Source organism: Ixodes scapularis, unplaced genomic scaffold (genome assembly GCF_016920785.2).
Source record: "Ixodes scapularis isolate PalLabHiFi unplaced genomic scaffold, ASM1692078v2 PGA_scaffold6__148_contigs__length_123643588, whole genome shotgun sequence".
In the NCBI taxonomy this organism is placed as follows: domain Eukaryota; kingdom Metazoa; phylum Arthropoda; class Arachnida; order Ixodida; family Ixodidae; genus Ixodes; species Ixodes scapularis.
The window spans coordinates 26,707,297-26,733,136 of NW_024609881.1; the positions used below are offsets into that span (position 1 = coordinate 26,707,297).

Sequence of the window (25,840 nt, forward strand, 5' to 3'; positions counted from 1 at the left end):
GCAACTGCTGCAACGCCGCCGCAGCCACTGGTCAAAAAGCGTCAAAAAGAGAACGGCGGGGACGTCGGTGTCGTTGCAGGCGCCAGGCGGTGCTCCTTGTGTTTAGCATAACCTTAGTTTAGGAGGCATTGCTGCAGTATTAAAACCAGTAATACTGAATAACTACCCAAAAATATTTCATCCTATCGAGGAGAACGTTGCCATCATCATCATCATCATCGGCTTCGGGCGTGCGCGAGCATCGCATGTGCTTCTCGTCCTTCACGTTGTGAGCATTTTCAGGGCTAATTGGCTAGTTTTTATAGGGATACCTTCGAGCAAGCATGTCGTTTTCGCTCACGTTCGCTCGGAGGTCCAGGCTCATCATATGGGCGGGAAAACGCTGCACACGAGGCATCCACCGGAGGTGAGGCAAACGGTGTCTTGTGGAGAGCGTGTGCTCGTCTCTCTCTTGGAGTGTGCCGCGTGGGCCCAACCATGCGAAATGAATGAGTACGACTCAATGTCGGTAGCGCCGTGACTAAAGATACGTCGGACGTATCCGGAGATGTATCTGAGGTTGCACGCGTTTAGTCATTTTTCTTATGGCATCTTCGATCACCCGCTGCGGAAAGACCGGGAGCGCACCATCGCGCACCAGACATCTTCGATAAACGGAGCGAATTTTTCCGGCGTGGCTTTTTCGTTGCCCGAGCTAGCCCAACTGCCGGCAATCCTAGCAAGCGTCGCGAATGGTTCACATATTTGCGTTGGGGTATGGTGCAACTCGAGCCACTAAATGAGCTACGCTTAGAGCACTGTAACGAGTATCGGCACTCTGTTCCCCGATGTTGTTGAGGGCGCCACCATCTTTGGGCTTGTGTAGGGAGGCTCAAGTGAGGGTGGGTGCAACTGCTAGATCGGGGATCACGGGACATGGACGCCATTTAATTGCTAAATTTTGCTGGGAGTCTATGGGGCAACGGGTCGTTTTTTTTCCTAACTCGGGTCATAAGAACCCATTAAGGTACTTGGATAATTTACACAAGGTATAAATGATTACTTTTCCATAGCCACCAGTTTTGTTGCAATAGGTTAAGTATTTTTTTAACATGAAAAATTGTAAATTCCACCATCTTGGATGTTGCTGCTTATCTGTCAACTCTGCTTTCTCCTCTTGACGTTTGCAATACTCGGAGCGAGAAAGACTGCTCCAGGGCGTTCGTTGCTTGCAATGGGAGGCGAGAGGAGGAAAAGCGCATGGAGCAACAGAGTTGCAACGGAGCGGGCGTCTACTCTCCTGCAGGCAACATTGTTGCATATCCTTTCCCGAATCCTCTCTCCCAGGTGCCACCATTAAATTGCAAACGCTCTCCAGGTTTTGAATTGCACCCACCCTCACTAGAGCCTCCCTAGGCTTGTGCAGACCAGACGCAACTGCCGAGCGTCATGATTCAGAAGTGCGACTTCCTCAGCATTAGATTCGGTGTTGGGAAGCTCGTGTAATGTCCTTGCTTTGTCGCGAACTGTTAAAACATGTGGGGAAGACTGAAAAGCGTTTTCTATGATTTCACATAAAGCTTCAGATAACTGGCAACCATGATATTAAGCCACGAGGTGGGTTAGTGTCGTTACTCTGAAGCCTAACTTATTTTTGGCAAATTTGGGTGGTCAATCACTGGCAAGACTGAGCCGGCGGAACCGGCAACCAGAAATGCGCCGGCGGCACACCACGTGACCCTCAGCACCCGAAGACGAAATGCCAGACGGTGGCAGTTTACTTCGCCTCTTGCCCGCGCAACACCGCTAGCGAGAGGCTGTCGCCGCCATCACCCATGTCCCAACGGCTCGGATTGACTCGGGTAGTGGCTGCTGAAATGACTTCAGAACAGTTTCATCCTTTTCTTAATTTCTTTCTCACTGACCTCTCCTATTTTGGAAGCGACAACGCCGGATACAGTCGGGCGCCTGCTCGTCCGGCTGTTTGGAGCTCGAGCGGAAAAAGCGCCGGAAAGTTGCCGGTGCTTGCCGGAAAACCACCACCCGAACAGTGCGCGCCGGCCGGAAACTGCCCACGCAAATACTATTGCCGGTTTTCGGGCAAAATAAGGTGCCGATGATTGACCACCCGAATTCGCCATTAGTGGCACTAGGTGCAATATTACTCTACTCTACCTCGCTAGTTGGGTGCTGTAGTGCAGAAGCTACGGGTGAGAGAGAGACACGAAAGCCTCTTTTGTACGAATTTTGAGTGACAGGCTACTCTCGAAGGTAGAGCAAAGCGATGTGGGGCTCACAAAAGAGGAAGAGGGGATTTCTTTCTTGCCCTCCTTTTCATCTGCTCGGGTTACGTTCTTACCCTCCATCTTAGGCAACGCCCAACTAGTTTGAGGGTATAGAGGGTACGGAACTGCCCATAGACGCCGCTCGCACGAGCGGTGCTTCCCTTCTCCCCCCGCGGCTCGCCTCCCGTCGTTCGACACGCCACCGGTTTGAGGATGGCTGCTATAGTAACCGCGGTGTATTCTATCAAATATGCATGTTTTGTTGCACAGCATATAGATGGTGTGTCATCATACTCTATGGAACCCGTGTCTGTGCAACAACAGTCTCGATGGTCCCTCAAAACGACGGGAGGTGGGTCGAAGTGAGTGAGGGGGTGTACCCCCCTCCACGGGAGTTCTCCAACCGACCTAATCCAGTAATGTCGGCACTATGCCGGGAGTGCGTCTATGACTGTTGTATTTAACGCCCTATCCCGCCTGTTCATCAACGTGGTACCGAAGCGGCAACAAATGACTTCACAGAAGCCGGAGTGTCACGACGTCGGATGTCGCGATCCTGGCGGTTGATCGTAGAAGTGCCGGCGAAGAGCACAAGCGAACGCGAGTGACGCTGTTGTCCCAACTTCCGACTGCCGAAGCTGCCGTGGACTGCCACGCTAGAGGGCGACCTGCAGCCGAACGGGCGTCTGCCACATTCATACCCGCCGATGCGACACCGCTAGGATCGCTACCGGCAACAGCGTAACATTAATACAGTGTCCACCAGGCGGAAATCGTGGGACCACTTTTTCTAAGTGTTTTTCTTGTTTGAGAACGTTGCGACACTTGCAGGTCTCCCACTGTGCCGGCAGCCCATGGCCCGGCGAGGTACAGCACGGAGGCCCTGGCCCAGCCGTCGCCGCACGCCGAGGACCGCAGCTACCCCGAGAAGATCTCGCGGATAGTGGACGACATCTCCCGGCTGACGCTCATGGAGGTGGCGGACCTCAACGACCTGCTCAAGGTGGGGCTCGCGTCTGTCGTCCCGGGCCGGCTTGTCGTAAAACAAACTGGTAACGAATTAAGAGTTCGAGGGAAGCTCCTCCCACCTCTTTCTACTTTAGCAGGGTGAACGCTAGAGAGGATTGCGACCTCCTCTCCGGCGTTCGCTCTGCTACAGTTCAAAGAGATGGGACGAGCTTCCCCCGAACTCTTAACTTGTCACTGACTATAAATCGGTTGGTTTTAGAGATACTTTGAGCGCAGTAATGCGCTAAAATGAACACTCGTGCAACAGGTGCAAGGCTGGCGGTATGAAGGCCCAGATGACGAGCGCTCAGTGCTAGCGTTAACGAACTACCGTGCCGCTCCGTATTTTGTGTACATTCAGTGATCGAGCGGTTTTCGATGATCCTTACTGAGTTTCTGGTCAGAACCGCATGTTTATTTTCACTGATTAAAAAGTTGATGAACAGATCGTAGTTAGCCCACCGGAACACACCGGATTAGGGTGGTTTTAACGGCATTTATTTTCAACAAATGTGTAAAACCTGAAAAAGAAACCACCCGGTACGTACAGCTTATGCACGTGCACGCTGAATGCTGGTTCACATATCTGCGTGTGACTCTGGCCGAGTGCGTTGTGGTCTCTTGTGAACCGCTTACAAGAGACGGCACTGGCGCCATCTGTCCACTAGCCCAGGAACACTCTGAGTGTGCCTTTATTTACTGATTTATTTTTTTGTATAATTATTTTACTCTGAGCTAGAAATACTTTCTTACTGCATTATTGTTGGCTTCCGTGTTTTTGAATAAATTCAATGAACTCCGGAAAACACTTGCCGGTAAAATTTCCAATAATTTGGATTTATTCGAAAAACTCTGAATTTCCTGGTCACAATGGCAAAATAAAAAGACAATAGTTTACAAATAGAGTTTGTCAGAGCACAGCTCTGGTGGCCCTAAAAAAAAAGCCATTTCAGTTTTTTTTTTTGTCATCTTAGACAGCTAACAAAAGGGAGTTTCTGTTTATTTCGTCAAGGTTTGTTCAGTACAATGGGCCAATGTACTTCTGACCATGACCAAAACTGCCATTCCGGTTTCAAGTTTCGACCATAGCCTTTGTGCTTGTTAGAGAAAGGAGGGGTTATGTTTTTATTGTGGGGAAAACTGTGAACCTGTAGATTTTCTAGGATGGGGAGGAGAAGCTGATTGTTTTATGCATCCAGGAGTTTGGAAATTTCAAGGTACCGACAATCATCGGAGTAATAGTTGTTTTTAAGATTAGTCGCAGGACAGTTAGCAGAGCCAATCGCAAGGGCACCAGTGCCAAATGCAGCTACAAAAATATCTTCCAATACCAGTGATTTTTTTGGCAAGTAGGGTATGTTTTTGTCTACCCTGACATACCTTGAAAACATACCCTGAATATAGGGTATGTTTTTGTCTAAACATAACTTGTTTTTATTAAAAAAAAAAGAAAAAGAACCGAGTAGTATGAAACTCCGAATTTTGGGGAATTGGGAATCTTGCAAAAATAAACTGTGATAAACACAGAATTTCCAGCATAAAATAACTCAGAAAAATGCCCTCCGATTTTAACAAAATAGTAAACTCCAAAAACACAAAATCCTAGTCATAACCGACCATTTCTTACGGATAGCGCATAGGTTTGGTGTCGCAAATAATGAAAAAACTTGGTTGTGTGCAGTTGTAGGGCTACCCGACAGGTGGCGCCAGCGTGCCATTGCGTTCCACTGATCTTCAGGGCGTTCTTGTTGTAAGAGCTTGCGAGAGGTCACGATGCAGTCGGTCATAGCAAGTACCAATCTATGAACCAGCCCCATTCGTATTCACCATACTAATTTCGCCTTTCATGCGTCGAATTAAGATACATGTAGGTGCATTGTAGATCAGCTCTAGGCTATTTGATCAAGATGTACACGCTTCAAAGGTCAAAAGCATTGTCTCTTCCTTTGACAACCAAAGCTTGTGAGAAATACTTTGCGCGGTGCCTGTATAATGTGCCAGAGTTTCTTTTATCTCGATGCTACAGCAAGTGTAGTAAATCCTAGTATAAAAAAAGAAGCAAAACTTCATAAAACAATGAGGCCAGTAATTTACGAAAGAGTGTAGCGTTTCCAGAGTCTACAGCAGAAAGGGGGGTGAGGTGCTCCAATATTTAGGCATACATTTACGTAATACTAGTAAAGAATTATTTCCGCAGCACATATAAACTGCAAACAATCTTAAAGGGGAGCTGAAGGGGTTTTTGAGTTGGGAAAGAACTGTGAAAGTGTGAACGTAGACACCTTAAAAATTGTGTGTTTAAGGTTTTCATTAAATTTTGTCGGTGGGAGCAACGTGAACGCCAGTTAAAATTTGGCCGCAGCCCCACCTGCTGTTGCACGCCGAGCGCAGGAGGGCGCGAGAGCAAAAGGTAAAATCGGCAAATATGACGTTGTTGGCGGGGTTGGATGACCCATACTCGCCACTTAGCTTGCTTGGAGATGTCAGCGACGACGTCGCGACAGCTTAAAGAGACGACAAGCAGCAGAGCGGCTTGCCGCACGCCCCGCAACAATCCCGGCCTGTTTTTCCAAAATAAAAGCAGTTTAGTATGTTTCCAATGGCCCAATTAAAGCGCAATAAATCAAATTCACGGGACAAAAGGCTACAGAAGCCTGCTCGAAACTCAGTTTTCTTTAAAAGTGCCTCAGCTTCCCTTTAAAAGAAACTGAAATTTTTTTTGAGATTATAGAAATAGAGTATGGTCTTTTTATACTTGACTCTTTAAGCTGTAAAAAGAAGAGCTTGTATAACTACATAGTATCTCTGCTGGTTGTCATGCCCCGCACACGAGCATCACCGTTATTTTGCTTGCCTGTAGTTAAATCTTCATTTGTTTACTGCTCAAAAGATTTTATTGTTACTATTAATATGGTGAGATGCCTGGTGGAATGGACGAGTCGACGAATGCTTGAGCTGCCGACGCGTTCTCGCAGAAAACGCTGAAGATCCAGGAGACTCCCATGATGGCCGGAGGGTGGGCCGCACCGGCGCCGGCGTCTGCAGGCCAGGAGGTGGGTTGACCGCGCCTGGAATGCATCCTCAACCAATGCGCTTTGGCGTCCTGTGTCGCTCGTATGTACAAAGCGGACCTGAAGCGGCAACGTACGACACCCCAGGCACCAGCACGCTCCTTTGTCGGACGTCGCGCTGTCAGATGCCGCGATCCTGGCAGCTGGTTGTAGAACTGTCGGCCAAAGAGAAGAGCTAAAGCGAGTTTCGTCGACATAGGGGTGCTCTCTTCGAGAGCGGCAAAAGAGTTCTTTGTGACGTACACTCTAGAACAGTGGTTTCAAATGGGGGTCCGCGGACTCTTTAGGGTCCCAAAAGGTCTTTTTAGGGTCCCCGAAGCCCTCAAATGTCAATCGAGCGAAGCAATAACTTTTTCTTTTTTTATCCGTGCGCGCTATTGCACGAATTAAATAGACCGCCAAACCATGTGTGCCGAGCGAGTTGGGCTGATTATTATTTCTTTCAGAGCTTCAAAGTTTCCTCAAAGTTGACTTATGTCATTGTAATGGTCTAATACCCCCTTTCCCACTATTTTGGATGGGGACCTCCATCAATTCTGCCAATCCTGAAGGGATCCCCGAAACATTAGTGGTTGAGAACCACTGCCCTAGAAGCATTGTGTGAAAGTAAGGCATTTCAGGGTTGGGCACGACCCCCCGTGAACATTGAATAGCCTCGATTTCGAGAAAAGGCGTTTACGCGGAACATGTATGGAGCTAATGCTTTGCGAAAAAGATATCCCAAGAAACTGTAACATAGAATTGCAATGTGCAAGTGTGATGTGAAAGCATAATGCGCTAAATGTAGCGAGCAACATACAGCTGCAATGTTTTTCAGGGGAACTGAATGGGTCTATGTTAAACACCAGTTCAATAAACCCTCTTCAAAAGTCAGTCTACCTATAGACCATCACGTGGCTCCGACGTCGTGCCTCTCCGGTGGCGCTGTTGTTGCAACGGGGCATGCGCAGAAGCTTCACCTCATGCGAATCTGGTTTCTGTTTTTGTGCAGTGCCCACACCTGGTGTGGGCAAACACAGGCTTGTTTGGAAGCAGTGTGTCGGTCTATAGTCACTATAGATTGCGGGAAAGTTGTGCCATTGCCTTCCCCCCTTGCTAGCTGGACACAAACAGATAGTAACATACAGACAACTGAAACCTTGCAAGGATATTGGCTGATCAGCCTCTGTTTCCATGGCAATCACCATTTTGGTCCTTTTAATGCTTCGAAGAAGTCATTGCCTGAACCAGTTGCGCCAAGATTGGTATGGAGCGTCATCATACTAAGAGCATTCCCCGCACACATAGGCGTTTTTGGCACTGAGTATCTAATGAACTTGTCGATTGGGCTTATCTCCACAGATCTCTTATAGGGATATTGTTGTTGCATATTTAAGACAGGGAAATTATTTTTCGATGCCGTCGAGTGCCGACGCCGCCTGTTTTTGGCAGTGCAAAGATGTGCGCTTGTTTAGCCGGTGTGCAAATGACAAAGTCTCTCTATATGAGAAACGTCTTTATAAAGAACTTTGTCACCAGGGATTTGGATCGGCTAAGAAAGAAGAGGTGGATGAGAAACTGCTCATTTCATGGACCAGAATGGCGACCATAGAGGGAGCTTGGCACTACAGTATAGACCACTTACAACGTAACCGCTTTTAGTGCAGGACCAGGTATAACGTGGCTTTTTTAAAGGTTCGCCTCCCATAGAACTCCATGTAATTACATACCGTTTAAAATGCAGGCGCGCAAAGGGAAATACCGGTTATAGTGCGGTTTCTGGAACAGCCCGCCGACCGCGCCGACCGACCGGCGCAGCGAGCATGCTTCCCTGTGCGACACTAGATAACGGCGCTAGCCGCAAGCGGCACTCACGGGGCAAGGAGTTTGCTCGAAGAAGCGGGGAGAAGCGAAGAGAGAGGCTTCAGTTACCATAGCGACGGAGGGTTGTTCACGTGCGTGCATCCCTCCGCTGCGTTGGAAACAACCGCAACGACAGACCAATCGCAGGTCGAAGAGAAGTGTTCGCGCGCGTTGCATGCCGGTCGCGGGCCGGCTTCTTCTATCGGCAAGCATGGAGTCGGTTGTGATCATCGACGTAGCGTGGTGGAAGCAGTGGAAGCTCATCGTTCCGCGTAAAAGCGCTATCTTTGACTGTGAATTTTAGTTGTGTGTCGCTATGATAACCCAGCACGTACTAGAAGGGAAGATCCACCTACTCGTGCGGCGATGTCGTGGCGGCACTTTCAAGACGGCAGAAGCGCCCGTGTTTGTTTACTTCGACTGCAGTGGACCTTTCTAAGCATTTGTGTCCTCGAACAATGCACGGATTTCTTATTTGGGGCATTTCATGCCTGTGCTGAAGTTGAAGGTATTACTGGCTCGTACCGTATAAAGGATGCGAATTTTCACACGTTTTCATCACCGGAGAAAAGTGATTAGGGTTAGCAATCCTGAACGCTCGCAACGTCCATCCGCAACCCGCGGCGCTGTTAAAAGGCTGCGCCAGGCGAAAGTTGCTCATTTCTTTCAAAATGTGTGACACACTTGAGAGAGAAGTGTACTAGTCTGGTGAAATAAAGACTTTCCTCAAACTAAGCTTTATTTTTCATCTAAAGTAAAATAAATTCTTTTACAAAGGTAAGTTGTCTGATGGCATGCATTTTGGCCTGAAAAATTGATGTTTTGGTTATAGCGCGGTACCGCTTATAGTGCGGATTTTCGCGACTCCCGCGACATACGTTATATGCAGTCTACACTGTACTCGTTCAGGATCCAGTGACTTTATCGCGGCCAAAGCCAAACTTTATGCTCCAATGTTGGCACTGCACAGCTTCTCCACAACTGGGAACGCGAACGTCTTCAAAAGCATAGGCTAAAAGCGGGGAATTTGAACTGGCCGGCTATTGTACACCTCCTTTGATTCACAAATTCGAGGGTGCTCAAAGTTGGGCCTGTTGTTCTCTTATAAGTGCTATTAGTGCAAAAACATTGGAGCTTATGAGAGTGCCACTAGGTGGCTCCGACTTTTGAAAAGGGTGTATTTCAAACACTAAATTTAGCGGTGAAACGCTTCCTGTTAAGTTCAAGGACCGCATGCTTGTCAATTTTAGTGCTAGTCCCAAGTTCGGAAAAGCTCTTAACTAGACACCCAGTGCACCTCGAAACATCTGACGCATTCTGCATCTCCTGACTTTATCTGTGCGATTAAGATGCATTTATGCATTCAGCTATTTTCCATGTCAGATATTGGTTGAAGACAAAAAGTATTTCCTTGTTTTTTATGCTTGGCAAAAATTCTAATACACAACGCAGTCCTCGACTAATGCCCACTTTAGTAGCTCACAAAAAAGCTTGTGTCATACTGACAAAAATCAAGTCCTTGTATGGATGTTTTTCGCTTACTCTTGTCCCCAGCCACCTGCTAGGCATATCAGATGTGGAGAATGAAAAAATAATGAAACATTTCAGCCTCCAAATAGTAAAAACTAATAGAGGGGAGACAAACCTAGAATGGGTGATAGTTACGCTTACATCCTAAATGTATTCTTGCGAAACATTGTTTTTGCCCATCCTGGAAGTGACAATATTTCAAGATGGCGGTGTCCTGGTGAAAAAGGTCTATAGCCCGTGACTGTAGATAGTCTGCATCGTGTAAAATTTAAACTTTTAAATGTGTATAGTCCAGAAAATATGGTACATTCTTAAAAGGTCCTCGAAACTTCCCGAATGCAGGCTCCCTCCTCGTATTTTATGAAAATTATGCTGCGATAAATGGTATCCACTTCAGAAAGGGACATGGCATTCTTGCGACGGGGAGGTTCTCTCGTGTTGCTCCAAGTTAGCCGGGTAATTTGAGGCGACGGTGATCTGAAATCGGGGCATTGTGGACGTTTCTATGAGGTGACGCCCTGCAGTTTTCGATTGGCCGCACACGGCTTTCATGTGGGCACTTTTTGAGCGGTGAAGAACTTGCCAGCATGCACTCGTTGCCGTAGCTCGCTAAACATACTTCATACCTTACTTGAATGCCCTGTGTATGGCCTAGACTGCTGTACTTACTTTCCGCAGCTACCCAAAAGACGTACACCTTTACACCTCGTGATTTTGCTCGGCAACACACACATTTGCTTTTAATGTATCCAAAGCACTGGTGCCGCGCTGACATGACCCCAATCAGCAGTGATGTAGCCAGTGATGTGATTGCTGCGCCAATTGCGCCAAACTGCGCCAAGGGGCTAACCCTGCTACATCCTGCTACATTTCGCCAAAATATGGGTAATCTGTGCCAAGCCTGCGCCAAAGGACCAATTTTGGTCGCCTTTCAAAACCGAAACTAAACTGAGTACCGTAACTGAGCATGCGTGAGCTAGGTGGCGCAAGCGGCCACCCGACACAATGTACTCTGCATCAATCGTGACATTGTAACCCTGGAGCCGGGGAAAAGTAGGGACGTAGGACAGGCAAAAAACTCCAATCTCAGTATTGAACCAGCTTGCCTGCACCCTTGCTTTAGTTACATCAATCGCCTATCCGGTCTCGCATGGTTTTTCCTGCCGTCTCTTCTTTCGCGCTCTGGTCGTCTCGTGAATGTCGTCTCGCATTTTTTTAATTTTTGCGATAGATGCGGGCGTGTGCGGACGCTCCGACGCTAACGTGCTGGGTACCAGCCATGCCGTCGCACTGAAACGAAATTAAGTTTTTGCGCGGCGGGAGTTACTTTTTGAGCTGAAGCCCTCGCTTCTGCAAGCAACGGCCGTGGGAAAACTATATTTGGTCCTGCCTACCAGTCCGCACGTCGCTACAGATATGGAGCTTCCTAAACTGAAACATAAGGACCGCCGCATGTTCATCAACATTCCTGTTCTTGTTTAAAACATACGCTACTACAAAAAATCCCCCATTAGTTCGGAGACTGCTGTGTCTAAGTATTGATTACCTAGGTTTCTTTTGGTTGGCTTTCTTTCGAGAGGGACCCCGGTACATGAAAAATCTGTCGCAAAAGAAAGTTGGTGAAGAGAAGTGAGCTAAAGCAAATAAGGCAATGTCTGCACGCTGAACCCGCACAGCGCGCTTGTTTGTCTCGAGTTCAGTCGTTGCACAAAGCGCTCCAAGAACGTTTTGACCCTGACTCGCGATGTCCTGCATCGATGCGCTCAGGTTCTTTTTTTTTTTTTTTTTGTATGTTTAGCTTGTACCTTGCCTGCCGGCCTTGCAAGCACGAGCCGCTGAACTATTTTTTGTCGCATGCTGGGCAGTTACATTTTACATACATTTTTGGAGACCAGTTGGCGACGGAGCTGCATGGTTTCGGTTTCGATCGAACAGCCGTCTCCACTCGCGCGACGAAGCATGTGCAGCTGCAAGCCTGCCGAAGTTGCCCTGACGTGCATGCAAACATGATTGCACGACAGAGGCACCAGCCGGGACGCTTGCAATCCACTGTTTTACGTTTACTTTTGACGAAAGTCTGGCACGTCGGGAATCAGTAAAACGGTGGGAAGCGGTTGTTCAAAATTTTTCGGCAACGCCTAGAGCACTGTACACTTGTGGAGTGTCTCAATGTTTCTTTGGAGACATTAAAAGTGGACATTCATTACTAGCCTAAGCCAAAGCGAAGCTTGCAGCGGCTTTGCAGAAAGTTTTGAAAAGCAAAAAGTACCCGCTAGTCGTACAGCACCTTTTTTCTTGTGTGCAATTTCGCATTGCACTGCAGTAGCTATGTGTTTCATCAGTCGGGGACTGCTTCCATTTATTATATTATATCACTAGTCAACCTAATGCTGCGATATTTACTACTAAGCTGGTCATTTTCAAATAAGTTTTAATATCTGAAGTTTAGTTTTAAAATAAATTTGAATATGTGAAGTTTGGTTCTTATATATCTATTGTGGGTACATATGTAGGTATCATTTAACTGAAGCATTGCAAAATCTGTCATGTCATTGACATTTCAGTTGCATCTTGAAAGACTCCTAGGTGGTCCAACTTGACTATAATTCGTTTATTTCAGCGAGCAAAGTGCCCTTCGTTTGTCCAGCACGTAAAACGCATATTTTTATTTTTCTAAGAATATCTGCTTCGAAAGCCATTTTTGGTGCTCCAGAACACTGTTTTGGCTGCTCCAAAAGCCACTTTTGCTGCTCCAAAACACTGTTTTGGTTGCTCCGAAAGGTGCTCCAAAACGGCTTAGGCCAATCACATCACTGTGTAGCGCAAAGACGGTGTCGCATGAATCCTTAGGTCCACTATTTTCAGCATTTCCTTAATGTCAGCTTTCCGCCGTATGTTACCGGGCCTTTATACGCAACTTGCAATTGGGGCCGCCTTGGCGGCTTCGAGGGAAAACGCCGGCCTACAGATCACCGGGTGGTGGTTTCGAATCCCGGCCAAGGTGCCCGCACTCTGACCGAGGCTCACTGCAGAAAAGGCGCCGTGCAACTGAGATTTCGGTTGCACGTCGATAGATCCCCGTACGGTCCCAATTAATCTTGAGTCCTCCACTGGGGCGCGCCAGATGCCCTTCGTCGGTTTGGCACAAAGAAACCCCAAATTCGACTGCAACTCGTCTCTATAGTTTCATTCTTTCACGTGCTACCACACTCTGTTTCGCTTTACGTAATGCGTTTAATGCGTTTCGCATTATGAAATATGAGCATTCATTAATGCGTGCAATTGAACTGAAAAAATTCTAACTAGAAAACAATTAAGCACCATGAGACATCAATCAATTAATCCCAACTTGGCTGTGCAGGAGGAAGAAGGCAGTGGAGTGGCCCAGGTGAAGACAGCGTTCACGGTGAAGCTGGTCAAGTTTGAAGATTCCAAGAAGATCCAGCTCATCAAGGAGCTCAAGAACCTCATGGAGGGCATCAACCTCGTTCAGGTGACTCTCCCTCTCCCGCAGGCCGTACGACAAAACTTCGGGCCAAACGATTCAAACTTAGAGGCACTAGATGAGCTACGCTTGAAGGCCGGTTGACACTGTTGCGATCTATCAGTCTGCCCTGGAACTGCATATACCCAACTTGGCCAAAGGTCAAATTTACACATTAAAGGGACCATGAAATGACCTTTTTACTTTTTCCAGATAACTTCTACATTAAACCGTCAATGTTCACTGAATGCCGAACAGGCATCCGTTTTCGTCTCGGTTTATTAACTTCTACACAAAAAATTATTGAAATATCAACTTTTTCTTTCTCTCCAACTGACCGCAAAACAAGCCGTGACGTCTGCTGTTTCCGGAACCGGAAGTTCTCTCGGCAGTAGGAGAATGGGAGCGTTAGCGGAGACGAGTTGGGGTGCGCCGGTAGGTTTTACTGCGCTGATGTCACCGACGTATTTTCTGAATCGGCGCCTCTCGTCGCCGCATCGCAGCTGAGCGAAATTCAATGAGATACGTTGCGCTACAGCGACAGCATGGGTCTAGTCCCGTACGCCGGTATGCCTGTTGGGAAGTGCAGCGAGTCTTCCGGTGAAGACTCCAGAAGTCAACCCAACTGTCATTGTTGGTAAAAGGCGGCCCGTGTCAGTCGTTTGCAAAGCGACGTAGATGGAAACAAATTGCCGCGATGCAGGAGCGAGCCGACATTGCAAAAGATAGGTTTGAACTACGAGTGTCAGCAAGAGTCACGTAAATACCTGTTCACACTCAGAGCGGACGCGAGCGTTTGATGGAAGTGCTGTATTCGCGCTGTTGGTAAGCGCTTCGGGTCCGTTCTTTTACGATTGCAACTCGATACTGACGCTACACTCGGCAAAGAAAGGTTGGACCGGCATTGCACGTATACCTCCCACGAACTATTATAGCTCGACAGTGACATACAGTCTGTCAGAATAAAAATGGCATACCAATAACAAAGTGTACATACCGTGTTACGAAGGTAATCCATACAGCGTTTATTTCAGCTCTATATCACACAAAACAAGAAGATAGAATCGACGAGAGTCCCTTTTCAACGAGTGTTCGTCAACGCTGCCTCGGAAAACAAGGGGAAGAGATTGACCTCACCTCTTAATCTAAAATTGAGGTCAGCGATCAAACTATAATACGGGAAGGGTCCACAAGGGTCGCGCGGGCATATTCCATTCAGCACGCCAGCCGGTCGTCGTAGGCAGACGGTCTTGCGATGAAGCAACGCTGCGCCGAGTCGGAGTGCCTGCTAGGCCTATATTCTGAGCAGCTCGCTTCGTCGGAGTCGCAATCTTTTCTCGGGTGTTTGTGGATCCAGCGTTCTCGTTCGTCGTGGTCTGTTTTAAGTACTTTTTTTCTTGCTGCTTGAAGTCGGCACGCGCGAGAAGAACACGTAGAAAAATAAACGTTCAGTCAGTCAGAGTTTTGAGAGGAAGGAAATCAAAGGAAACAAACATTCGTCGGTCGCCGCCACCCAAGTAACTGTCGGCCCTGCCCAGTAGTTGCTTCGTTTACCACACGATAGATGGCGCTTGGCTCTCAGCATATCAAATTTGACAATTTTCGCCACACATCTCTAATTATGCTACAAAATGTGGATCTGAATATGATTTAACAAAACTTTTAGGAAACATTCGTCGGCTATTTATTGTTTACGATCGCGGTGCTGGTGAGGTAGGCTCTTACCCAATAGGCGACGTGGATTCGGCTGACGTGCTCCGTTTCCGCGGATGCATCGTAGTGAAAAGGCGAAGGAAAGAAGGCGCAAAAGAGTCCAGTTTTCTTTTAAAAGTTCTAATGCAAATAATTTTTTTTGGCTCCCTATTTTTGTGTATTTGTGTTTCTTTTCACACCTTTTACGACGTGCGGTGGATGAAATTCGATTTTAAAATCATTTCATGGTCCCTTTAAGTACCCTATGTAAGAGAAATAGTTGCTTATAGTGTTGTCAGAATTAGTTCAAGCCCGCAGTAAAAGTGTGAGGGTTAAAAAAGATGATAAAGATCTATATGTCGGTCAAAAGTCTTGTACTCCGCCTCGCCCCGATTGAGGTTAGGGTTAGCTGCTGCGGGTGAACTTTTCTTCTTTGAAGCTTTCCGCTTGGCCTTTTTGGCGACTTCTTTCGAACTTGTGTGTCGTCCCAAACTTCCGAGCTCGAAAGTCGCGTTTTCAATCGACGTTCATTGCGAAGAAAGCAGAGCGATAGAACAAATTGTTGGTTCTGGTTTTATGAGCAGGCGACGCCGCAATCCAAAGAATCGCTTGCTCGAAAACGGTTCATTTTTCCATCGCTCGAAAGGCTTCAAACTCATATCTGACTAATTTTGCGATGATATCCAGTCTTGATTTTTTTATACGCAAAAGGGGAAGGTTTAAAGATAATAGACCACTAAAAAAACGCAAAATCCCCTTTTTTTCCGACAAAATCAGCGTTTTTCGACTCTCATCTCCCCTTCAGCATCTCGTATCACCCGTGCATCGGTCCCGAAGAAGAAACAGGTGACGTCGCAGAAGGCGGCCTGTCATGTCGTCGGATGTCAATATCTTGGAGGTCAATCGCAGGAGCCGCGGCAAGAGGGAGGAGCGAACGCGAGTGTCGCTGTTGTTGTGGCGTCTCAACTTCAGGCTGCCGAGGCTTCCGTGGACTGTGGAGCAGCAGCGGCGGTAGATCTGCCAGATCCACCTCTGCTACTGCACCATTGCCAGGGTCGAGGCAGGCAATGGCACGACACTTCTATGACGTCATTGAGCTTAAATCGAAAGACCGCATTTGACGACTTGGTAAATGCACTGGTCGGATACATGTCCCAAGCACCATAATTCTGCTCTGCCGACTCCGGATCTACAAGGGTCGTTTAGGGAGTGAGGCTGCTGGCTGGCCGTGCGACAGCCACGCGAAGAAACGTGCCCACGAACGCGGGAACGTGCATAGGCGGCCCAAATGGGGCGTTGCATGGAAGGAGAGAGTTGTGCACCATGTGGTACATAACATCGTTGTGCGTTTTGGTCCAGCTTTATGAGCCTTGTTCCAAGGTAATAAATCCCTAGACCCTAACGTTGACGGGAGACTCGTGTTCGTCAGAAATGCTGTGCAAATGAAGCATGATAAAATTTGCAGAGGATGTTAACGTGATAATTCTTGAATATCCCATGGCCGGTATAGATCCCTTCAAACTTTATGCCCTCTTACGGTTGATCTAAAAATGCTGCAAAATGGGGTGTGAAAACAAACAAAAAAAAACCATAAGAATTGCCAGTCTGTTGGTTGTATAGACCTTTTCTCTGTACTCTCGTCCCCAGCCACCTAATAGGCGTATCCGGTATGGGCGACGAAAAATAGTCCAACGTTTCAACCTGCAAATAGTAAAAAAATAAAGGGGAGGCAAAAAGAGAAAGTGTGACGGTTACGATTATTTCCTAAATGCCTTCTATTGGCGTGGCAAAACAATGTTTTCGCCCATACTGGAAGTGACGTCAATTCAAGATGGTGGCACACTTGCAGAAAAGGTCTATACGGTCTCTTGCAAGTGAGTATTATTCGCGGTGAGAAGCACGCGAGGGATGCTTGTGTTTTCCTCACTCTGGGTAGTGCACAGGCTACCCACTCAGTTGCGTGTTAATTTCCATAGTCTGTAGAAGCTTGGCATTGCACGTGGTTGCACCGCCAGGGGAAGTTGAAGTATCCTCACTCTGGGTTGTGAAAAAATTACACCAGGAGGCGATACCCAAACTTCTCGCCGCGAATATCAGTTATAGACTTGCCAGGTTGGTGATTTTTGTCCACGCCACTTTGCGGCATCTTCAGATCGACCCTGAGAGGGTGTAATTTTTAAAAGGGTCTATGGCGTATTTAAGACTTGCACAGCAGTTCCAGCTATTGTGGTGGCAAGCAGTGTGCCTGTAGCCGTAGAGCGTCGGCGCGTAAACACGTTTTCGGTAAAGGAGAAGCTTGACGAACCTGCTGAAATTTTCAGATTGCAAGCACAGTATGGGAAAAGAACATTGTTGCGGACAAGGTTGATTGTTTAGTGTAAACTGTTTGGGGAAGGAAGACAGCCGGTGACAAGGAAACAGGAAGGACAGGTTCGTTTGACTGCAGGCACGCAGCCTAGTTCTTTCTACTCCAAAGGAAATTGCCAAAACGATGGCGCGGTACTTGGACGTGTATAGAGAAAACTTCGAAAAGCTGCATTGCTTCGTGGTTGTCGGTTTTTCTATTTCCTTTGTGGGATGACAGTCCCGGTCTACCTTGAACAACCCTTTCACGTGCGGCGCACAGAGTTTGCTCCAGATTTGCAAGGGGCACTGGAATCTGCTCGGGAAGCTTGTGCCTAACACTTCCTTATTTGCAAGGGAAAAGGGCTAAAAGTTGGATGCTTCAGATCAAGCACAGACTAAAGTTGGATATCACCTGATTGGCACTGAATAAGGCCTTTGTTGAGGGTAATAATTATAAATAAGTAAATATAAGGATTCTGCCAAGTGGGATGCCTGCTCGTCGATGCATTTTTTGCAAGAAGAATCTACCTTCCTGTAATGTATCCCAGGCAAGGACTCAAGCTCGGCATAGACAAGCGTCCGGACGTTACTTTAATGGCGCCTAGAATTCCCGTCTCGAGGCCCAGAAACCCGTGCACCAGTCCCGTGCTCTTGAAAGCGCGGGAGTCCGCTCACGCCCTGTCCTGGCCACCGGCCGGTACATTACACTTCCCCCTCACTTAGTTGCGACTCCTAATCTTTCCGGTGGTCTTCGCACACGGTTGCTGGTGCGTTGGTGTGTTTCACTACGCGCGGGCTCCGGCCTCGGAGGCGTACGTGATGTCTCTGGCTTTGGAGGTGCGGATGACGGCTCGTCGGGCTCCAGGATCAAGTCCCACACTGGAGCGGGTGTACTGCTGTTTCTGTACTGCGAGGTGCAATTCCTTGGACGAATATGATCCATGTGCCGTCTTTCCTGGCCCTCCTCGGTGTCGATCATCCACGACCGGGGACCTAGACGGCGTGTAATAACTCCAGCTGTCCAAGTCCTTCCGCTTGGGAAGTTCCTGATCCACACGGCCTGACCAACGGAAAAGTCCTGCGAGTGTGTCGAATCTGAGGTTATCAACGTGGTTGGAGGGTCATAAGTAGGCCGCTGCAGCAGTCTCTGTAGCGGTGATGGCAACTCTCGACCAAGAAACATCCACGCCGGCGTCTTGCCCGTTGCAGTGTGTACCGTGGTATGCTGCTTGTATAAAAACCGTGCCAGTGTACGTTTCACCGTGTCTTTTTCTCCCTTCGCCAGAGCCTTCTTTAATTGCTGTACCATTCTTTCGGCTTGGCCGTTCGTTGCCGGGTGATAAAGTGCGCTTGTTACCGCTGTGATTCCATTGGAGTGGTAAAAGCTTTTTATCTCTTGCGATATAAAAGCGGTTCCGTTGTCCGACATTACTTTACGTGGTATGCCGAACATTGCAAAAATGTTCCGTAATTCACAAATCACAGTTGATGACGTCATGTTTCAAACTGCACGAACCTCTAACCATTTAGAGTATGCATCTACCACGACAAGATAGACTTGTCCATCTACAGGCCCTGCAAAATCCAAATGGATGGTGTCCCAAGGTACTGTAGGTCTGTCCCAGGTGGGACTGGTGGCTTTTGGTGGTGCTTTCTGGTGTAGCTGGCACTTCTCACATTGAGCTACACATAATTCAATCTCTTTGTCTATACCGGGCCACCACACGTAGCTTCGGGCGTAGGCCTTCATGGCTACGATGCCTCGGTGTCCTGCATGTAGAAGTCTCATAGCCTCGGGTCTCATTGACGCTGGGATTACCACGCGCGCACCCCAGGTGAGACAACCACGATGGATGGACAACTCAGTTGCCTTGAGCTTGAACGCGTTGAACCGATCGCCCACCAGTCTCTTTACCTCGCCATTCTTGGCTGCTCTAAAGACCTCAGCCAGAGTGGAATCAATTGCCGTTTCGTCTTCCAGTTCTTTTGCAGTCATGGGAGGCTTCGTCAGTGCCTCCAACATCAGGACATCGCTGGGGGGATCCTGTTCGTCCTTCGTTTCCGGCACCGGTAGTCGGCTCAGAGCGTCGGCATTTTGATTGCGTTTTCCCGCTCTGTAGATTAGGTCATAGTTATAGGCCGCGAGCTTGATACACCAGCGTGTCATGCGTGGCGAAAGCACATTCGGTACTGGTGATTTCGGGCCCATGATGCCCAACAATGGTTGATGGTCCGTCGTTATTTTCACGGGACGTCCCGCGACATAGCGATGAGAACGGTCCATTGCGAAAATGATAGCCAGCCCTTCACGGTCCAATTGCGAGTAGTTTTTTTCAGCCTTGCCGAGCGTTCTTGATGCGAACTCAATCGGAGCCTCATTTCCGTCTGCATCTAACTGTGCTAATACTGCGCCGACGCCGTAGGGGGAAGCGTCACATGACACGATCATGGTTTTGTTCTCGTCGTAGTGCGCGAGGACCGTACGTTTTGCGATGGCCTGTTTCAGCTGCAGAAAGGCTCGTCGATGATTTTCTTTCCATTCCCAAGGTCTGTCTTTCTCTAGCAGTGCGTAGAGATCTTTTGCTATTGTTGCCCGATTTGCCAAAAATCGGTCGTAAAAAGCTAGAAGTCCGAGAAACGACTGTAGCGTTGTTCGACAGGTCGGCTCTGGCATCTCGTGGATAGCTTTGAGTTTTTCCTCAGTCGGGTGTATCCCGGCAGCATCGATGGTGTGTCCGAGGTATTGTACTTGTTCCACTGCGAAGCGGCACTTAGATCTTTTTAGTCGTAGACCAGCTTGAGCAAGTCTCGCCAATACTGTGTCCAGTCTAGTCATGTGCTCGGCATTGTTGGCCCCACTGATAATCACATCATCGAGGTATATCCCTATACCCGGGATTCCTGCTAAAACAGTTTCCATGAATCGCTGAAAAATTGCTGGAGCAGCTGCGATGCCAAATGGCATCCTCTTGACTCGATAGAGGCCTTTTATAGTGCTGATGGTCAACACGTCAGCCGTCTCAGTTGTCAGTTGTAGCTGTTGATACGCTTGGGTGAGGTCTAGCGTCGAAAATACCAAACCTCCTTGCAAATTTGCCAGGATTTCTGGAACCGTCGGCATGGGGTACACTGCGAGCTTTGCTTCCTTGTTTACCGTGCTTCGGTAATCTCCGCATAGCCGGATGGTGCCATCTTTCTTTCGTACTACAACCACCGGTGTGGCCCACTCGGAGTGTTGCGTCGCTTCCAAAATTCCTTGATTCTCGAGACTCCGCAGCTCGGCCTCCACCGCGGTGCGCAGTGCAAACGGCACGGGTCGTGCTTTGAGGAAGTGGGGAGTCGCGCCTTCTTTTAATTCCAGTTTTTATTAGTGGCCCTTTGTGTCCCGAGATCTTGGCGTCAAAAACATCCTCATGTGTCTTCAAGACTTCGGCGACGCTGCCATGGTTGCCGAGGTGATGGATTCCACTCACCCGGATCTTTAGGTCTCGAAACCAGTTCCGTCCTAGAAGGCTGCATCCTGAGCCTTTTGTCACGACCAAAGGCAAGATGTAATCCTTCGATTTATGTCGGACATGTACACTTGCCGTCCCAAGCTCTTGTAAGCCCTCTCCTGACCATGTATGGAGGGCCAGGCCCTCCTGGTTTAGCTTAGGGGCCTTCTTCGGCCAGAGGTGGCGATATGTATCTTCGCTGATGATTGAGCAAGCAGCTCCGGAGTCGACTTCGAATTCGAGCTCTTTATTTTCAATGCTCAGTGTCACTATAAACTTTGGCAGCGTCTTCGATGCTCTAACCATATTCAGCTCGTGCAGGCTCCATGGCGTATCCGCATGATCATCGTCAAATTCGGGTAGCTCATCTGGCTGATCGAGGCTGTGTGTCGTCCGCGATAGGTGCTGCGTTCTTGACTTTTTGAAACGGGCCTTTTCGATATGTTCCTTCTTGTGGCAGAAGCTGCACCGTGCGTTTCGGGACTGGCAGGAGTAAGCCGAATGTTGTTCTTGGCATCGGTAGCATGTGTGTAGATCCCTCTGTCTGCTGCCACTCGTACTCAACTGCTTAGGTGGTAGCTGTTCTTTCTTAACCGCATGAACCTCCTCTTTGTGTGTTTTCAAATCGCGTTGATGTTGTGCGGCACTTTCTGTTCGCACGGCCATGTCATATGCCTTTTGAAAAGTTAGATTCGTTTCGGCAAACAAACGTTCCTGGAGATGCTCATCAGTTATGCCACAAACGAAACGATCTCTGAGCATTACCTCAAGGGGTAGCATGGTCGGATTAGCCGGTGTGTGTCCTGTGGTTGCCGAAATCACAGGTGTTCCTTCGCCGGTGGCGCCGGTAGCAGTTGAAGCCAAGCCGACGCTTGTTGTACCGGAAGTTGTCGCAGTCCCCGGTGTCACAGGGATCCCGAAGTTGCAGTCTGCGGCTAACTTCTTCAAAGACGCCGCGTAGCTGGATATGGATTCCCCGGGTTGTTGGTCTCTTCTTTGAAACTTCGCTTGGCTGAACAGCTCTGACGGCCGCGGGTCGAACTGTTTCTGGAGTTGTGCCATGAGCTCGTCAAAACTGACGTTTGCCGGGGTTCTTGGTGCCACGAGTGCTCGTACGACCTCATAGGTCTTGGGTCTGCAAAGTGTAAGCAGTAGTGCTCGTTTCTTTGACGGCTCTTCAACTGCGTTGGCCTCGCAGTAAAAGCTTAGGCGTTCGGCCCAAGATGTCCAAGCTGTTCCGTTGAACTCCTCCAGCTTGCCTTGAGAAGCCATGCTGCCCGCTGAAGTTCTTGACTGTTGACCTACCTCGTCGCCAATTGTTATGTATCCCAGGCAAGGACTCAAGCTCGGCGTAGACAAGCGTCCGGACGTTACTTTAATGGCGCCTAGAATTCCCGTCTCGAGGCCCAGAAACCCGTGCACCAGTCCCGTGCTCTTGAAAGCGCAGGAGTCCGCTCACGCCCTGTCCTGGCCACCGGCCGGTACATTACACTTCCTATGTTAGAAGCTCCACTTTGTGCTTTTCTTGCGACGATTTCTGGTTGGTGATGCCGATGTTTTTCCTCTAACAGGCAAAGAAGTTTGTGGAGAGCACTCCCCAAGTGGTGAAGGCAGACCTGCCGAAAGAGGAAGCGGAGAAACTTAAGGCGGCCATCGAGGCCGCCGGCGGGACGTGCGAGATCGTCTGAGGGCAGACGAGTAGACTGTACAGGTGGCGACTCTCGCGGTGCTTGGAAGCGTTACATATTAATCACAGCTCAACGCTGTGTCCAAGTCCCCTTTTTCTCACGTTGTTAGTTGCTGTATTTGTATGTGTAGGATTTATAATAAAGATAATTATTTCAGCAACTTTGTGGCTATTTTTGGCTGTATTACTTCAAAAACCTGAGCCGCAGCCTTCTTTGCTCTAGAAAACCTGTCAAATCTTGTAAGAACATGGCCGCTGTGAAGGGAAAAGGAAATCGGGAAAGAAGGCGTGCACAGGGGGTCTCTTAGTAGCGCTAAACAATGCCCCAGCGGTAAAATCCGGAAACATGGACATGCTCCCTTTTGTTTTGTTTTTCTCGAGAAAGGACAAAATTTTGCTTCTGCCCTCTCCTATTCCCTTGCACGCTAGTAGTCTCCTTTCTTTTTTCTCCATTGCGGTTTGTTTTGCGGAGAGCCCACCGCGCACATTTTTGGCGCTAACTGAAGGACGATCCCAAAGGTGGCTCTGCACTACCATATCGGTAACCGTTTAGCGCTCCTCCTTGCTTTTTTTTTGGCGGCCGGGCACTCATTGGCTTTGTCATGGAATTCATAGGCTTTCTATAATAAAAAAAGGCTTCGCCTTAAAAACAAAATGAAAAAAAAGGGTTGTTTTTTAATAAAAGCATTTCACTCTTTCCATTTTGATGTATCAGGTGCTGGAAAGAAGGCGAGTGAAGTGGATGGAACCACTGGTCTTGCAACAGGCTTCGTGTAGGTTGTGCAGACAGGTTCCGTTCTGTTCAAACCCCCCACTCTGAGTGACTAAGAAGCATGACTTACCAGAAGCCAGGTTATCCTCGCGTTTTCCAACACTGCCTGGTGATGGAAACTTTGGACCTTGAACAAAAACAATCACACCGACCCACTTCCCTTCCAGCCGGAGTCTGAAAAGGCTGTGCTTTATCTAAATGAGAACTGATATGTCCTCCAACTGAAGCCCTCTTGCAAAATGACTCATTGCACACTCATTAAAAAAAAAAAAAAAAATGGCATGCACATTACATTTTAAACTTTTTGTAACTACTTCCGAGTTGCATCGAAGCATGGCTGATACGGTTACCGATGGATGATACGAACTCTCTTTCTTATGAGCCTCTTAGTGTTGTTACGCTCTGTGCACAATTTCTCACAACAGCATGCGCAAAGAAATTTGGGATAGATGTAGCGTTTAGGTCAGACTTCAAGCCGATGGTCGCTAGAATTTGCTTGTTCTTTGCTATTCAACTAGATGTTCAGTTTGCAAGTTAGTTAAGACATCCGAGCAGCTGGAATACATAAGTTGTGTCGTTTTTTTTTTTTTTTTTTTTTTTCTCGCGGCCGCAGTGGGATTACTACGTGAATGGCAGTGTGCTCACGCGTCGTCAACTGCTTCACGAAAACGAAGAAGCAGACGACGACTATAAGCAAACAAAGCGATTCTAAAGCGATAAGACGGCTGGAACTGCTTTTCTGTGCTTGGTGACAAACTAAGGCATCACAAACGACACAATTTTATGCAGTACAGGCATGCGGGAGAATCCAAGCGGATACCGGGGTGTTCCAAATGATAATCTACGATGATGTACGCGCAGCCCTATGTAGCCGGGAAGCCGGAAAAAGATGACTACGAGCAGCATGGAGCGGCGGCACCACTTCCGGAATGCGCACGCCTGCGCAGTTAGCTAGGTGACATCGGTCTAAATTCTGCGTTCTACCTGGACTTCCAAGACAATGGAGACAATTCTGCACCGACTGCGACTTGGCGTACATTATTCCCGCAGTTCTTTTGCCGGATTAAAAAGAGAGACATCGCGGACTGCACCAACTGTGATGTCGAAAGTTCGATTGAATACATCCTATGTGAATGCCGTCAGTTCAACGAGGAACGTCAAGTGCTACGACAAAGTTTAAGGACGATGGACCCGAGGCCTTTCAGCGTGTTCAAAGTTTTAGGAGCTTGCGACACAGTGGACCACTTCATAAGGGCCACGAAGGCCTTAGTAACATTCCTTACAAACACGAATTTGTCATCCACTCTTTAAACTGCGGAAACAAATCCGCAAAACAAATAAAGAAAAAAAAAAAAAAACTGCCTGGAGATATGTGCGTGAACAGTGAACCACCATCATTGACAATTTCACCCCATCCTTCCTTCTCATCTCCATCTTTCCTTCCCCGTCGCCCTGACCCCTACAGAGTAGCAAACTAGAACCTACGTTCCGATTAACCTCTATTTTTCTCCTTCATAGACCTTTCTATAAGAAAAATTTACATCGTTATCAAGATAGACATAAACACTGGGTCTAATATAAGATCTTGTGCATCAAGCGTCGCACACACACACACTTCTGTGACTCGGATTTTGTTTTGGGGATTTCTTTTAGTGAGAACAGCATACTTTATATGTTATGTGAACATAGTCTAAACTCCTCACCTGTGGCAATATTTTGTAAAATTTCGATTGATTTTGTCACTCTTGTTTTGGGAATAAAGCTAAAGCAATAAATCATCTAAATGCCCAAGGCAATTATTGGAGCGAGAAAAAACAGCAAGAATACCGAAATATCAGCATTGAGTTTCTCAACAAATACAATAGTCGGACACGTATGTAAAAAAAAAAGCGTCCGCTAACATTTTTTTAGCTCACTAATTACGCTGTGGGACATCTTGAGTTAGGAGAGACCATAATAAACACCTATACCGAGAAATTAAATCCAATCTAGAAGTTAGTTTCGGTTCGTTCCTGAATTAAAACGTGCCTCCAGGCGTAATTATTACGCTAAACACTATTTTTGTTTTCAGGATAAAAAGGTTATGATGATAATGCAATTAAAGGCAAAGATGCAAGCGAGCTGGACAAAAATGAGAATAATCCCTGGAGAGGGGGAACAAGATGCACAAAGCACAAACACAAAACTCGAAACAGTTGCGCACATAACACCTTGTGAAGCAAGCACACTGAACAGACTCAGCAACTGGTATACCAGCACGCCACTACTTCACTATTCGCCACTCCAACCCTCACTACAACCCATGGCGAAAAAAACACATTTACGGGATGACTCTCTGTCTGACGCGGCAGCCACATATTCGGCGCACCGTGCGCGCTTCACTGGCACAGGGACAGATGGCGCTCAAGTGTGGGTTCCTCCCAAACCGACCGCTCCGGTTGTTTCTCCCAGCGGTGGTCCCGCATTCCCTCGCTCACCGCTTCTTGTACCCACGGTGAAAAAAAACACATTTTATTATTATTTATTTAGGAATACTACTGGCTCCACTCAAGGAGCCATAATAGGAGTGGGTACAAAACATCTAAACAAGATGCAGATTTATAAATGAAAACTCAATTAAATATAAATTCAAGAGCAGATACAAAATTAG

At 47.8% G+C, this 25,840-nt stretch overlaps 1 protein-coding gene across 1 annotated transcript; it reads left to right on the top strand.

The window, feature by feature from the left end:
- Window positions 1-302: 302 nt before the first annotated feature.
- LOC120844371 (39S ribosomal protein L12, mitochondrial) lies at window positions 303-22,579 on the top strand. Its single transcript, XM_040216123.3, has 5 exons — window positions 303-406; window positions 3,096-3,267; window positions 6,248-6,325; window positions 13,077-13,208; window positions 22,303-22,579. Exons 1-5 carry the CDS (start codon window positions 324-326, stop codon window positions 22,417-22,419), a joined length of 582 nt encoding a protein of 193 aa, XP_040072057.1. The 5' UTR covers window positions 303-323; the 3' UTR covers window positions 22,420-22,579.
- The last annotated feature ends 3,261 nt before the right edge of the window (window positions 22,580-25,840 follow it).